General features: G+C 45.0%; 1 protein-coding gene across 4 annotated transcripts in view; it reads right to left on the reverse strand.

Annotated features, from left to right (window-relative positions):
• Nucleotides 1-13,484, reverse strand: part of SEPTIN11 (septin 11) — a 131,256-nt gene that overhangs the window by 30,109 nt on the left and 87,663 nt on the right. For all 4 annotated transcript variants that reach the window (XM_069743224.1, XM_069743220.1, XM_069743222.1 and 1 more), the window contains exon 4: nt 4,215-4,401. In XM_069743224.1, the coding sequence (XP_069599325.1) occupies nt 4,215-4,401 (187 nt within the window). The remainder of the gene's footprint in view (nt 1-4,214; nt 4,402-13,484) is intronic.

Here is a 13,484-nt window from a genome sequence, read left to right on the forward strand (position 1 = left end):
CATGGAGAGGCTGTGGGGCTGTCATGCTGTACATGGAGAGGCTGTGGGGCTCTCATACTAGACATGGGGAGGCTATACGGCTGTCATGCTGTACATTGAGAGGCTGTGCAGCTCTCATGCTGGACATGGGGAGGCTATGGGGCTGTCATGCTGTACATGGAGAGGCTGTTGGGCTCATGCTGGACAAGGGGAGGCTATGAGGCTGTCATGCTGTACATGGAGAGGCTGTGGGGCTCATGCTGGACATGGGGAGGCTATGGGGCTGTCATGCTGTACATGGAGAGGTTGTGCGGCTCTCATGCTGGACATGGGGAGGCTATGGGGCTGTCATGCTCTACATGGAGAGGCTGTGGGGCTGTCATGCTGTACATGGGGAGGCTATGGGGCTGTCATGCTCTACATGGAGAGGCTGTGGGGCTGTCATGCTGAACCTGGAGAGGCTATGGGGCTGTCATGCTGTACATGGAGAGGCTGTGGGGCTGTCATGCTGTACATGGAGAGGCTGTGCGGCTCTCATGCTGGACATGGGGAGGCTATGGGGCTGTTATGCTGTACATGGAGAGGCTGTGCGGCTCTCATGATGGACATGGGGAGGCTATGGGGCTGTCATGCTGGACATGGAGAGGCTGTGCGGCTCATGCTGGACATGGGGAGGCTATGGGGCTGTCATGCTGTACATGGAGAGGCTGTGGGGCTCATGCTGGACATGGGGAGGCTATGGGGCTGTCATGCTGTACATGGAGAGGTTGTGCGGCTCTCATGCTGGACATGGGGAGGCTATGGGGCTGTCATGCTCTACATGGAGAGGCTGTGGGGCTGTCATGCTGTACATGGAGAGGCTGTGCGGCTCTCATGCTGAACCTGGAGAGGCTATGGGGCTGTCATGCTGTACATGGAGAGGCTGTGGGGCTGTCATGCTGTACATGGAGAGGCTGTGCGGCTCTCATGCTGGACATGGGGAGGCTATGGGGCTGTCATGCTGTACATGGAGAGGCTGTGCGGCTCTCATGATGGACATGGGGAGGCTATGGGGCTGTCATGCTGTACATGGAGAGGCTGTGGGGCTGTCATGCTGTACATGGAGAGGCTGTGCGGCTCTCATGCTGGACATGGGGAGGCTATGGGGCTGTCATGCTGTACATGGAGAGGCTGTGCGGCTCTCATGATGGACATGGGGAGGCTATGGGGCTGTCATGCTGGACATGGAGAGGCTGTGCGGCTCATGCTGGACATGGGGAGGCTATGGGGTTGTCATGCTGTACATGGAGAGGCTGTGGGGCTCATGCTGGACATGGGGAGGCTATGGGGCTGTCATGCTGTACATGGAGAGGTTGTGCGGCTCTCATGCTGGACATGGGGAGGCTATGGGGCTGTCATGCTCTACATGGAGAGGCTGTGGGGCTGTCATGCTGTACATGGAGAGGCTGTGCGGCTCTCATGCTGAACCTGGAGAGGCTATGGGGCTGTCATGCTGTACATGGAGAGGCTGTGGGGCTGTCATGCTGTACATGGAGAGGCTGTGCGGCTCTCATGCTGGACATGGGGAGGCTATGGGGCTGTCATGCTGTACATGGAGAGGCTGTGCGGCTCTCATGATGGACATGGGGAGGCTATGGGGCTGTCATGCTGGACATGGGGAGGCTATGGGGCTGTCATGCTGGACATGGAGAGGCTATGGGGCTGTCATGCTGTACATGGAGAGGCTGTGCGGCTCTAATGCTGGACATGGGGAGGCTATGGGGCTGTCATGCTGTACATGGAGAGGCTGTGCAGCTCTCATGCTGAACATGGAGAGGCTGTGTGGGGCTCATGTAGTGTACAGGGAGGCGGTGGGGGGTTCATGCTGTATATAAGGAAGCTGTGTGGGGCTCATGCAGTATATATAGGGAGGCTGTGTGGGGCTCATAAAAATGATAGTTAATAGTGTTCAGTAAAATATCTTTCTGATTAAAGTTGGTGTGAATTGATTAGCAGGACCGGTTCATAGGCCACGTTTGTAAACTGTGGTCACTGGTTGGGAGCCCTGAGCTGTTGCCCACCTGTCCTGGGTATCCCAGACTCTGCTTTCTTCACCTTGATCTGCAGCCCACTGTTGTTCTCCATGTCAGGTTTTGCAGGTTGCCCTGCTGGATCTAGTGGCTACATCTCTGTAATCTTATTAAAGGCACAGTAAGGCACACACCTGTGTTTTAGGATTGAGACTCTAGATTTCCATGTTTAATGTGCGCCACCATCTGCACCTATTGAATTTCAACTTGTATCCATTTCCACTTCATCTGTTGTGTTGATTTGAAGATTCCAGGTAGTCTAAGTCCTCATGGCTTCGTGTGTTCTCTAGGAAGCTGCATCAAGCCTAGGTCCTTGTGCTGAGCCCGACCAGAGACTTAATGGATCACCTCACAAGGTGAGCCTTAGAACCGACAGATACTTCAAGGCATCTGTGTCTGCTCTTCTGATTACCCGGCAGGGGGCATCATCAACATTGAAGCGTGATGCACTTTGAGTCTCATCAGGTGGGTTAGTGAAAAGAAGCGCCAAGGATGCTGGAAATAGGATGCGGTTCTTAGGGCTGCAGGTCAGTGACTAAAGATTACTGACATTGCTGATGAACAGAGTCCTGCAAATCGATTTGCTCAAACTCTACTTTTGATATATTGGATCATGATGTGTGTAAGGTGAGACTGACGATTTGATTTCCTCTTTTAAAGAACTGTGAATTTTTGTATTATATTTAAATATATTGGATGACAAATCCACAAAAGTCCACAAAGAAGCAGATTTGATTTTGTTACTTCTTTACGCATAGCAAGTACAAGAATTCTGACAGGAAATGTGGTGCCGTCATTCATTTAGCAAAGCAGGAAACAAGTCCAAAGTTCTCATCCTCCCTGAACAGAAAAAGTTTTACGTAGTGTCACCAGTCTAAAAATAACAAACCAAAGCCAGATAAAATTTTACTGCAATAACACGCTTTGTGGCTTTCTCAAGAGGGGAATTTTCCTGACTCACAAAAAGGATATCAATTTCACATACGGTAATCGTTATCATCTAAAATATCATGCACATGTCGATAAACTGTAGAAGACGAGAGGAACAGCGCTGATAACAGATGAAGATGGCGGCTGGTCCGGCGGTAAAATGAAAAAAAAAAATTGTGAATTCTATCACCCATTTTTCTCTTGTTTTTGACAAACTGATTAAAAGACCCCTATGACTATATTACTGGACTGAGATGCCATGTGTGAACATGTGAAAGCAGAAATATTAGATATCATCTGCCTTTTAAAGAGAGAGTAATATGGCTGAAGATTAAACAGCTGACTACTCGGGGAATTAAATATACTGTATTTTTGTGTTTTTATTATTATTTTAGCAATATGTGGGGGCAAATTCATCAAGTCAGCTGGTGCAAGATGCACAAAATTCATTAACAGGTGCACGCCTCTCAATGAATTTGGTGCATGTTTTGGGATGTATGTGTAGATATGTCCTCAGCTGGAGAAGATTTCTGCAACTATTTACACGGATTGACAACATCTCCTCCACTGAGCCACAACCACTTAAAAAAAAGATACAGGGCCAATGTAAAATGTTGCTGCTTTTTTTTTTACAATGTTGACGTTTGTACCCCAGTGTTGTAAAAGTCTATAATGAAATAACCTCCTTAGGCTCCTTTCACACTAGCGTCGGAATCTCCCTGTCGCAATGCGTCGGGGAGAGATTCCGACGCTAGCGTTTGCTGCATTGCACAATGGAGGCAGCGGATGCATTTTTCCGGCGCATCCGCTGCCCCATTGTAAGGTGCGGGGAGGTGGGGGCGGAGTTCCGGCCGCGCATGCGCGGTCGGAAAAAGCGGTCTATCAGGAGAAAAAACCGTTACATGTAGAGTTTTTTTCTCCCGACGGTCCGCAAAAGCACGACGCATCAGTCGCTCGACGGATGCGACGTGTGACAATCCGTCGCAAATGCGTCGTCAATGCAACTCTATGGGGAAAAAACGCATCCTGCAAGAACTTTTGCAGGATGCGTTTTTTCTGCAAAACGACGCATTGTGACGGATTGCAGAAAACGCTAGTGTGAAAGTAGCCTTACTGGTAGGTGATGGTCCCCTGTTAGATAATATGGATGTATACTCTTGTATTGCTTGAGTATTTTCTTGCCGTATTTTAAAACATCTTGGCATAATTTAGTGCTGGCTAATTCTAGGTTAGTACCTTACTATCAAGCTTCTTCATTGTGACCAGGTCCAAAGATTTTAATGAATGACCAGTCGGGGCAATGAAGTAAAGGCAGGCATGAATCCTCGTGTCATGGTAGTTGAACAGGGATCTTTTGATTTTCAGTTCTTCTTGTAGGTAGGCCTCAAATTGAGCATCAATGTACTCCACAATGGGCCGGTAGCTGAAATCAAACAAATTACAGAACATTATTAGTTGTGGTGTTTCCTTTCTTGAAATATTGAGATGATAAGAAAACAAATGAAACCACCAGAAATAGATGAAAGACACTGAAACACAAAAATAATTTACTAGAGTTCACAACACCCAAGAATGGTTGGATTAGTATGTTACAGAAAAGATTATGTGGCAAAACCCATGACATTTGATCTAGGAAGGTTCTTAACCCCTCTAATAATGTGCCCGTGTTAGGGGGCGTTATCCATCTCGCTCTTCCTTGGATCACAAATGTTGGGAATTACTCAGCACTGCTGTGAACACTCTACTACTGAGCTACATAATTGAGGAAACCCATTAGATGCTTCCTGGGAAGAAAGAGCGAGTTGCTAAGAATATCCGTCTCCTTATCCTAATGAGCTAATTAGAAGAAATCTGAGCAATCCTGTAAAAAAAGAACATACAGTACATTTACATGTGCTCAGTTTGGGCGAAACATGAAATAAATGAGCTGTTATCTCACCTAGCACAAAGTACTGTATTTTGAATAAAACAGTACTTGCTTAAAGAAGCCCTCCCAATCATTTTTTATATTAGCTAAACCTATTTAAATGTGTATAATGTAGTAAAAGTGTAGTCATGATTGCATTCTTCCTCAGGTCCCAGCGCAGCTTTGGTCCTCTTGTGGGTCACATGATGGATATTCCGGGTAGTCAGCTCATACTGGGGTCTATTTGTGAGCCAGCAAGTCGGAAAAGCCGTCACTTGACCAAGAAGGGGACCGCAGCACTGCTGGAAGGAGTGGAGATCGTGATCAGTGAGTATATTGCTGTGCTTCCACTACATTATACACATTGACACAGGTTTAGATAAAAAATATTGAAAGTGCTTCTATAAAATAGTGACTGCCCCCACCACTAAGATAAACCTTTGGCCGAAACAATAAAAAAATGACGCTATATATTTTTAGGCACTAAAGGGAATCTGTCAGCAGGTTTTTGACGTTAACTGAGGACAGCATAAGGTAAAGGTTAAACCAGAGATTTCGGGGGATGTGTCACATCTCAATCTGAGTGCTGTTGTTTACTTAGGGTACCGTCACACAGTGGCATTTTGATCGCTACGACGGCACGATCCGTGACGTTCCAGCGATATATCCGTGACGTTCCAGCGATATCGCTGTGTCTGACACGCTCCTGCGATCAGGGACCCTGCTGAGAATCGTACGTCGTAGCAGATCGTTTGAAACTTTCTTTCGTCGTCTAGTGTCCCGCTGTGGCGGCATGATCGAATGGTGTAACAAAGGTGTGCACGATATTGTATACGATGTGCGCATAGTAACCAACGGCTTCTACATCGCACATACGTCATGAAATTATCGCTCGAGCGTCGTACATTGCAAAGTGTGACAGCAGTCTACGACGCTGGAGCGATATTGTTACGATGCTGGAGCGTCACGGATCGTGCCGTCGTAGCGATCAAAATGCCACTGTGTGACGGTACCCTTACAGCAGAGAGCAGATGCTAGTGCAACTCCACACCTCTTGTGATTAGCAGCTCACTGTCATTAGATAACACAGTGGCTTGGGAAAGTATTCAGCCTCCTTGAAATTTTTCATGTTTTGCTACCTCACAACCTGGAATTTCAGGATTTGCATCAGTTCATGTAAAAAACATGCCTACAGCCAAACACAGTGGACCTACAGTGGATACGGAAAGTATTCATACCCCTTTAAATTTTTCACTCTTTGTTTCATTGTAGCTATTTGGTAAATTCAAAAAAGTTCATTTTTTCTCATTAATGTAGTCTGCACTCCATCTTGACTGAAAAAAACAGAAATGTAGTAATTTTTTACAAATGTATTAAAAAAGAAAAACTGAAATATCCCATAGTCATAAGTATACAGACCCTTTGCTCAGTATTGAGTAGAAGCCCCTTTTGAGCTAGTACAGCCAAGAGTCTTCTTAGGAATTATGCAACAAGTTTTTCACACCTGAATTTGGGGATCCTCCACCATTCTTCCTTGCAGATCCTCTCCAGTTCTGTCAGGTTTGATGGTGAACATTTGTGGACAGCCATTTTCAGGTCTCTCCAGAGATGCTCAATTGAGTTTAGGTCAGGGCTCTGGCTGGGCCAGTCAAGACTGGTCACAGAGTTGTTCTGAAGCCACTCCTTTGTTATTTTAGCTTTGTGCTTAGGGTCCTTGTCTTGTTGGAAGGTGAACCTTCGGCCAAGTCTGAGGTCCAGAGCACTCTGGGAGAGGTTTTCGTCCAGGATATCTCTGTACTTGGCCGCATTCATGTTTCCAGTTATCCTGTCCCTGCAGCTGAAAAACACCCCCATAGAATGATGCTGCCACCACCAAGTTTCACTGTTGGGATTGTCTTGGGCAGGTGATGAGCAGTGCCTGGTTTTCTCCACACATACCACTTAGAATTATCACCAAAAAGGTCTATATTTGCCTCTTCAGACCAGAGAATCTTATTTCTCATGGTCTGGGAGTCCTTAATGTGTTTTTTAGCAAACTCTATGCGGCCATTCATATGTCTTGCACTGAGGAGAGGATTCCGTCGGGCCACTCTGCCATAAAGGCCCAACTGGTGGAGGACTGCAGTGATAGTTGACTTTGTGGAACTTTCTCCCATCTCCCTACTGCATCTCTGGAGCTCAGCCACAGTGATCTTGGGGTTCTTCTTTACCTCTCACCAAGGCTCTTCTCCCACGATTGCTCAATTTGGCTGGACAGCCAGGTCTAGGAAGACTTCTGGTGGTCCCAAACTTCTTCCATTTAAGGATTATGGAGACCACTGTGCCTTGAGTACTGTAAGAAATCCTGTTTCATCCTTGGCCTGTGCCTTGCCACAATTCTGTCTCTGAGCTCCTTGGCCAGTTTCTTTGCCCTCATGATTCTCTTTTGGTCTGACATGCACTGTAAGCTGTGAGGTCTTACATAGACAGGTTTGTGCCTTTCCAAAGTCCTAGCAGTTTAATTAAACACAGCTGGACTCCAATGAAGGAGAAGAACCATCTCAAGGAGGATCACAAAGAATGGACAGCATGTGACATAAATATGAGTGTCTGAGCAATGGGTCTGAATACTTATGACCATGTGATATTTAAATTTTTCTTTTTAATACATTTGTAAAAATTTCTACATTTCTGTCTTTTTTCAGTCAAGATGGGGTGCAGAGTGTACATTAATGAGAAAAAAATGAACTTTTTTTTTAATTTACCAAATGGCTACAATGAAACAAAGTGAAAAATTTAAAGGGGTCTGAATACTTTCCGTACCCACTGTACATCAGCAGATGACATGGCTCCCCAAAACATCACCGATTGTGAAAACTTCACACTAGATCTCAAGCAGCTTGGATTGTGTGCCTCTCCACTCTTCCTCTGAAGAGGACCTTGATTTCCAAGGTCTAGTGTGAAGTTTCCACAATCAGTGATGGTTTGGGGAGCCATGCCATCTGTTGGTGTAGGTCCACTGTGTTTTATCAAGACCAAAGTCAGCGCAGCTGTCTACCAGGAAATATTAGAGCACTTCATGCTTCCCTCTGCCGACAAGCTTTTTGGAGATGGAAATTTCATTCTCCAGCAGGACTTGGCACCTGCCCACACTGCCAAAAATATCACTGTGCTTGATTGGCCAGCAAACTTGCCTGACCTTAACCCCATAGAGAATCTATGGGGTATTGTCAAGAGGAAGATGAGAGACACCAGACCCAACAATGCAGACGAGCTGTAGGCTGCTATCAAAGCAACCTGGGCTTCCATAGCACCTCAGCAGTGCCACAGGCTGATCACCTCCATGCCACACGCCACATTGATGCAGTAATTGATACAAAAGGAGCCCTGTCCAAGTATTGAGTGCATTTACTGGACATACATTTCAGTAGGCCAACATTTTGGATTTTAAAATCATTTTCAAGCTGGTGTTTTGAAGTATTCTAATTTACTGAGATAATGACTTTTGGGTTTTCACTGGCTTTAAGCCATAATCATCAACATTAACAGAAATAAACACTTGAAATAGATCACTCTGTTTGTAATGATTCTATATAATATACGAGTTTCACTGTTTGTATTGAAGAAGTGAAATAAATTAACTTTTTTGACAATATTCTATTTTTGTGAGAAGCACCTGTGTGTGTGTGTATGTGTATACTGACAGACCATGTGACAATTGGATTGCAGATAGGTGGGCTTACTTTCACTAAGCATGTGACTTATGAAGGTAATAGCTTGCACCAGAAATTTTTAGGGCCTTCATCACAAAAGGGGTGAATACATGTGCGCATGCCAATTTTATTATTTGATCCCATAAATTTAATTTAAGCCTATATTTTTAGCACTTCACCAACTTAGACTATTTAGTGCTGATGCATCATACACAAATCGGATTACAAAAATATTTAAACATAGGTAGTAATGTAATAAAATAGGTAAAAAGCCAATGGGGGGAATACTTTCGCAAGCCACTGTACATATACAGGGCGTGGTGTAGTTGGGAGCAGCTTTCTCAGCTCTGCTTCATGCTAAATCTAAAAACTGATTGTTTTAGAATGACTGCACCCAGTAATCTAAGCGATACATCGTTGGATTCAGGGTCTCTTTGCCTACATCAGGCTGCTCTCACATGAGGGAGCAGAAACCTGATGACAGGGACCCTTTAATGCGGTTTGTAAATTCAGTGTAGTTCCATGAAGCAATTTTACAAATCACAGACCATTTGTCAAAGGTTTGATAAACTGTAAGGTGTAGATAACTACTGAGCTAAATTACATGTACCATTTTTAAGAGCAGACAGCAATGTTCTATGTAAGAAAGATCACCAGTCATACTGCAGAGCTTTGATATATTCATCTCTTTCCTGTCCACACTTCCTTATGGACTCTTTATTTCAACAGGCAGGACCCCATGGGAGTACTCCATGGAAGAGCAGCCTTTCATGGATACTGCCTGTGTGTGATTGCTGTGCCCATACTTGGAAACAGCAGAGATAACACGGGTCACAGAGTATCATAAGTACGCAGAGAGCAATGAATCCCATATACCAGATTGTTTGAAATAACAGTTTACTCTATTGGGCCATGTAGACACGAGAATCTGGTGAGTTTTTTACCTCAGTATTTGTAAGCCAAAAACCAGGAGTGGGTGATAAATACAGAAGTGGTGACGAGTTTCTATTATACTTTTCCTCTGATTGTTCCACTTCTAGTTTTGGCTTACAAATACTGAGGTAAAAAACTCACCAAATTCTCAATGTGTGCACGTGGCCCAAGTAGACAAATCTCCGCCGACCATGTCAGGATCATTAGGCGAGGACTAAAAGACCTGTGGTTTATTACTAATCATGGTTCAACAAATGGATTATCTCAACCTTCACGTTCCCCCATGGCTTTCCTTGCAATCATCAGTATAAAGATTGACATGGTTGGATTTTTTCTTGTTGTGACAGTCACAAAACATATATATTCTGCCCTAATCTAGTTGGTTAGTCACCATCACTACATTTATTAAAAACAGTTCACCTATCAGATTCCAGCTCTCATTTTAGTGACACATCTTGGAAAATGTTTGAGAAGCTCCTAGACTTTCCCTATGGCCTCTCACACTGCACAAGCAACAGGTTATAGCAGAGGAAACTGCCAATTTTAGCAGTAAGGCCGGGTTCACATTGCTTTAACAGCAGCCCATTCAACACATACGTTAATGGGCTGCTGTTAACGCAAGTGTCGGTATGGCAGCGTGCTAGCGCAGATAGAGCATCTGCTAGCTCTATCTGCGCTAGTGGTGACGGACCCGGAAACGCTGCAGCCCGTGTCTCGGGGTCCGTCATTCAATGACGGCACATCGCTAGCGCACGCCCATTATGGGTGTGCGCTAGCGATGCATCCTACATTGGATTCAATGGCGGCATTAACGGACTGTGTTACACCGCGTTATGCCGCGGTGTAACGTTGTCCATCTAACGCACGGGTTTAACGCAATGTGAACCCAGCCTTATACAAGTGTGATTAACGTTCCACTCAACTTTCAAGTCCAGAAATCCCCGGGAGAGCCAGTGATGACACCACTGGGATATTAAAGCTATGTGCGCACGTAGCGTATTTGCTTGCAGAGATTTCTGCATCTCTTGCCAGAAAAACGCAGCTGGAAATACACACTTTTTTATGCATTCTTGCATGCGTTTTTTTCATGCGCTTTTGTAAATTCATAGAGCTCAATAAAGATATATTATTTTAAAAAAAGAATGGTGATGTAATTTCCTTGTTCAACCTCTTCAGCCAGATACCCTAATTAAAGGGAGCCTGTCACCCCCAAAATCGAAGGTGAGGTAAGCCCATCAGCATCAGGGCTTATCTACAGCATTCCGGAATGCTGTAGATAAGCCCCCGAAGTATCCTGAAAGATGAGAAAAAGAGGTTAGATAAAACTCATCTGGACGGGCGGTCCGATCCGATGGGCGTCACGGTCCGGGGTCTCCCATCTTCTTACGATGAAGCCCTCTTCTTGTATTCATGCTGCGGTTCCGGCGCAGGCATACTTTGTCTGCCCTGTTGAGGGCAGAGCAAAGTACTGGAGTGGCGCCTGCACACTGCAGTACTTTGCTCTCCATCAACAGGTGCAGACAAAGTATGGCTGAGCCCGAGCTGCAGTGTGAATACAAGAAGAGGACGTCATCGTAAGAAGAGAGGAGGCGCTGGACCGGAACGCGACGCCCATCGGACCAGACAGCAGCGGGACCGCCCCTGGGTGAGTATAATCTAACCTCTTTTTCTCATCTTTCAGGATACATCGGGGGCTTATCAACAGCATTCCAGAATGCTGTAGATAAGCCCCTGATGCTTGTGGGCTTAGCTCACATTCGATTTTGGGGGCGACAGGTTCCCTTTAATATTAAATAAAGACACACACACACACACCAGCCTATGTAAGCGCATTAACATAATTAATCTTCATATGCTTTAACAAGAAAGAAGCGGTCAGAAATCTGTGTGAAATTCAATATCTGTTTATTTTTCAAAAAAAATGTAAAAAAAAATTGCTTGAGCTCCTGCATGTTAATAACCAGCAGAGGGAAAGCCGACGGCTGAGGGCAGATGTTAATATTCTGGGAAGGGCCAATAGCCAAAGATTCCCAGGCTATTAATATCAGCTCACAGCTGTTTGCTTAGCCTCTTCTGGCTAGTTTACAGGGGAACACCAAAAAAAAATTGACATGGGGTCCGCCTATAAAATCGAACCAGCAAAGGCTAGGCAGACAGCTGTGGGCTGATATTAATAGCCTGGGAAGTGGCCATGGATATTGGCATTCCCAGGTTAAAAACATCAGCTCTCAGCTTATAGATGCGCCAATTCAGGCACTTAGCCTCGCTCTTCCCACTTGCCCTGTAGCGGTGGCAAGTGGGGTTCATATTTGTGGGGCTGATGTCACCTTGTCAGGTGTCGGCTTAGTAATGGAGAGGCGTCTATAAGACACCTATCCATTAATAACCTTATAGTTACATGGTAAATAAAGACACGGCCAGAAAAAAGTTTTATTTAAATAATCCCAGACTCCTTTATTGAATCTAAATTTACCATACTTACTGAACCCCTAATCCCCTACGCCCTCGTCTCCTGCAAACAAACAAAAAATAATAAACCAACTTATAATACTATCCTGTCCAACACAGTCCATTTAATACCCAGTGTCCCACGGCGATCCCCTGTGTAGAACAGTCACATCGGAAGATGTGACCGCTCTACCCGGCCTATGGCGATACACTGACAGGAGGTAATCGCTCCCGCAGTGTATTCCTGCCATGAGAGTTCACCAGCTCCGGTGCTCTCACTTACAGCACTACTGCTGTGTGAGAACTTTCCCACGCAGCTGTGCCATAAGTGAGAGCAGATCAGCTGATGAACTCTCACGGCAGTTCAGTGATACACTGACAGGAGGTGATCGCTCCCGCAGTGTATCGCCAGCGGCCAGGTGAGATTGACATGGAACACTCGGTATTAAATGGACTACGGCAGAAAGGTGAGTATATGTTGATTTATTGTTTTTGATTGTTTGTAGGAGACACCGGCTTCGGGGATTAGGTGTTCAGTGAGTATGTATTTTGTATGTCAATATGTAACTGTTTTGATTTTTTTTTTTGCAATTGAACACAGGCGCTGAATGATGAGACTATGCTCCCATCATCGGCTCATGCTGTTTCTGTTATATGTGACAAAACACGTAGCCTGATAGGAGTAGTAGTCCAATCAGACAGTGCCTGGGTACACACGTCGCATGGGTACACACACACACAGACAGACAGACGCAGATACACACAGACATATTCTCCGCCCACACACTCTTCCTCCTTCTGACATCATTTCCCTTTGACAAATCGCAGCATTTTTGGAAGCAAATCGGCAGCAAATACGCAAACCTTTTTACACCTGCGCTTTTGCTGCAGATTTGACTGACCCAATTGAAGTCAATGAGTCAAAAACGCTGCAGAAACGCAAAAAGAATTGACATGCTGCAGAAAATAAAATGCTGCAAATATGGACGGAAATTTACAGATCATGCGCACAGCACTTCAGCATTGTCATTGCATTACCTTGCTTTAGTATTCCATGATGTTTTTGGAGCATTTATGTGCGTCGTAAAAAAAACAAACAGCTTAAACGCATCAAAAACGCATCGTGTGCACATAGCCTTACAGTGAGTATAAGTGCCTGTGCACACATTGCAGTTTTCTCACATTTTTTTCTGCGCAGTTTTGTCACAAAATCTGAAGGGTTTCTTGATACCAACATAGTGAATGAGAATCCTGAAGTCTCGTGCACACATTGCTTATTTGTGACTTGAGATATGGAGCAGATTGAAATTTGCAGCATGTCAATTCTTTCAGTGTTCTGCTTCTGATTTCACTCAAACTAATGAGTGGGGAAAAATCTGAACCAAAAACACAAGTAAAAACATATAAAATACGCACTTATTTTACGCAGCGTTTTTCCTGCCAAGAGATGCAGAATTTCGACATCAAATACCTAACATGTGCACATTCCGGTGTTGTTATTTTACTGGGGACAAACACGCTAAATGA

This window comes from Ranitomeya imitator, chromosome 1 (assembly GCF_032444005.1).
Source record: "Ranitomeya imitator isolate aRanImi1 chromosome 1, aRanImi1.pri, whole genome shotgun sequence".
NCBI classification, from domain to species: domain Eukaryota; kingdom Metazoa; phylum Chordata; class Amphibia; order Anura; family Dendrobatidae; genus Ranitomeya; species Ranitomeya imitator.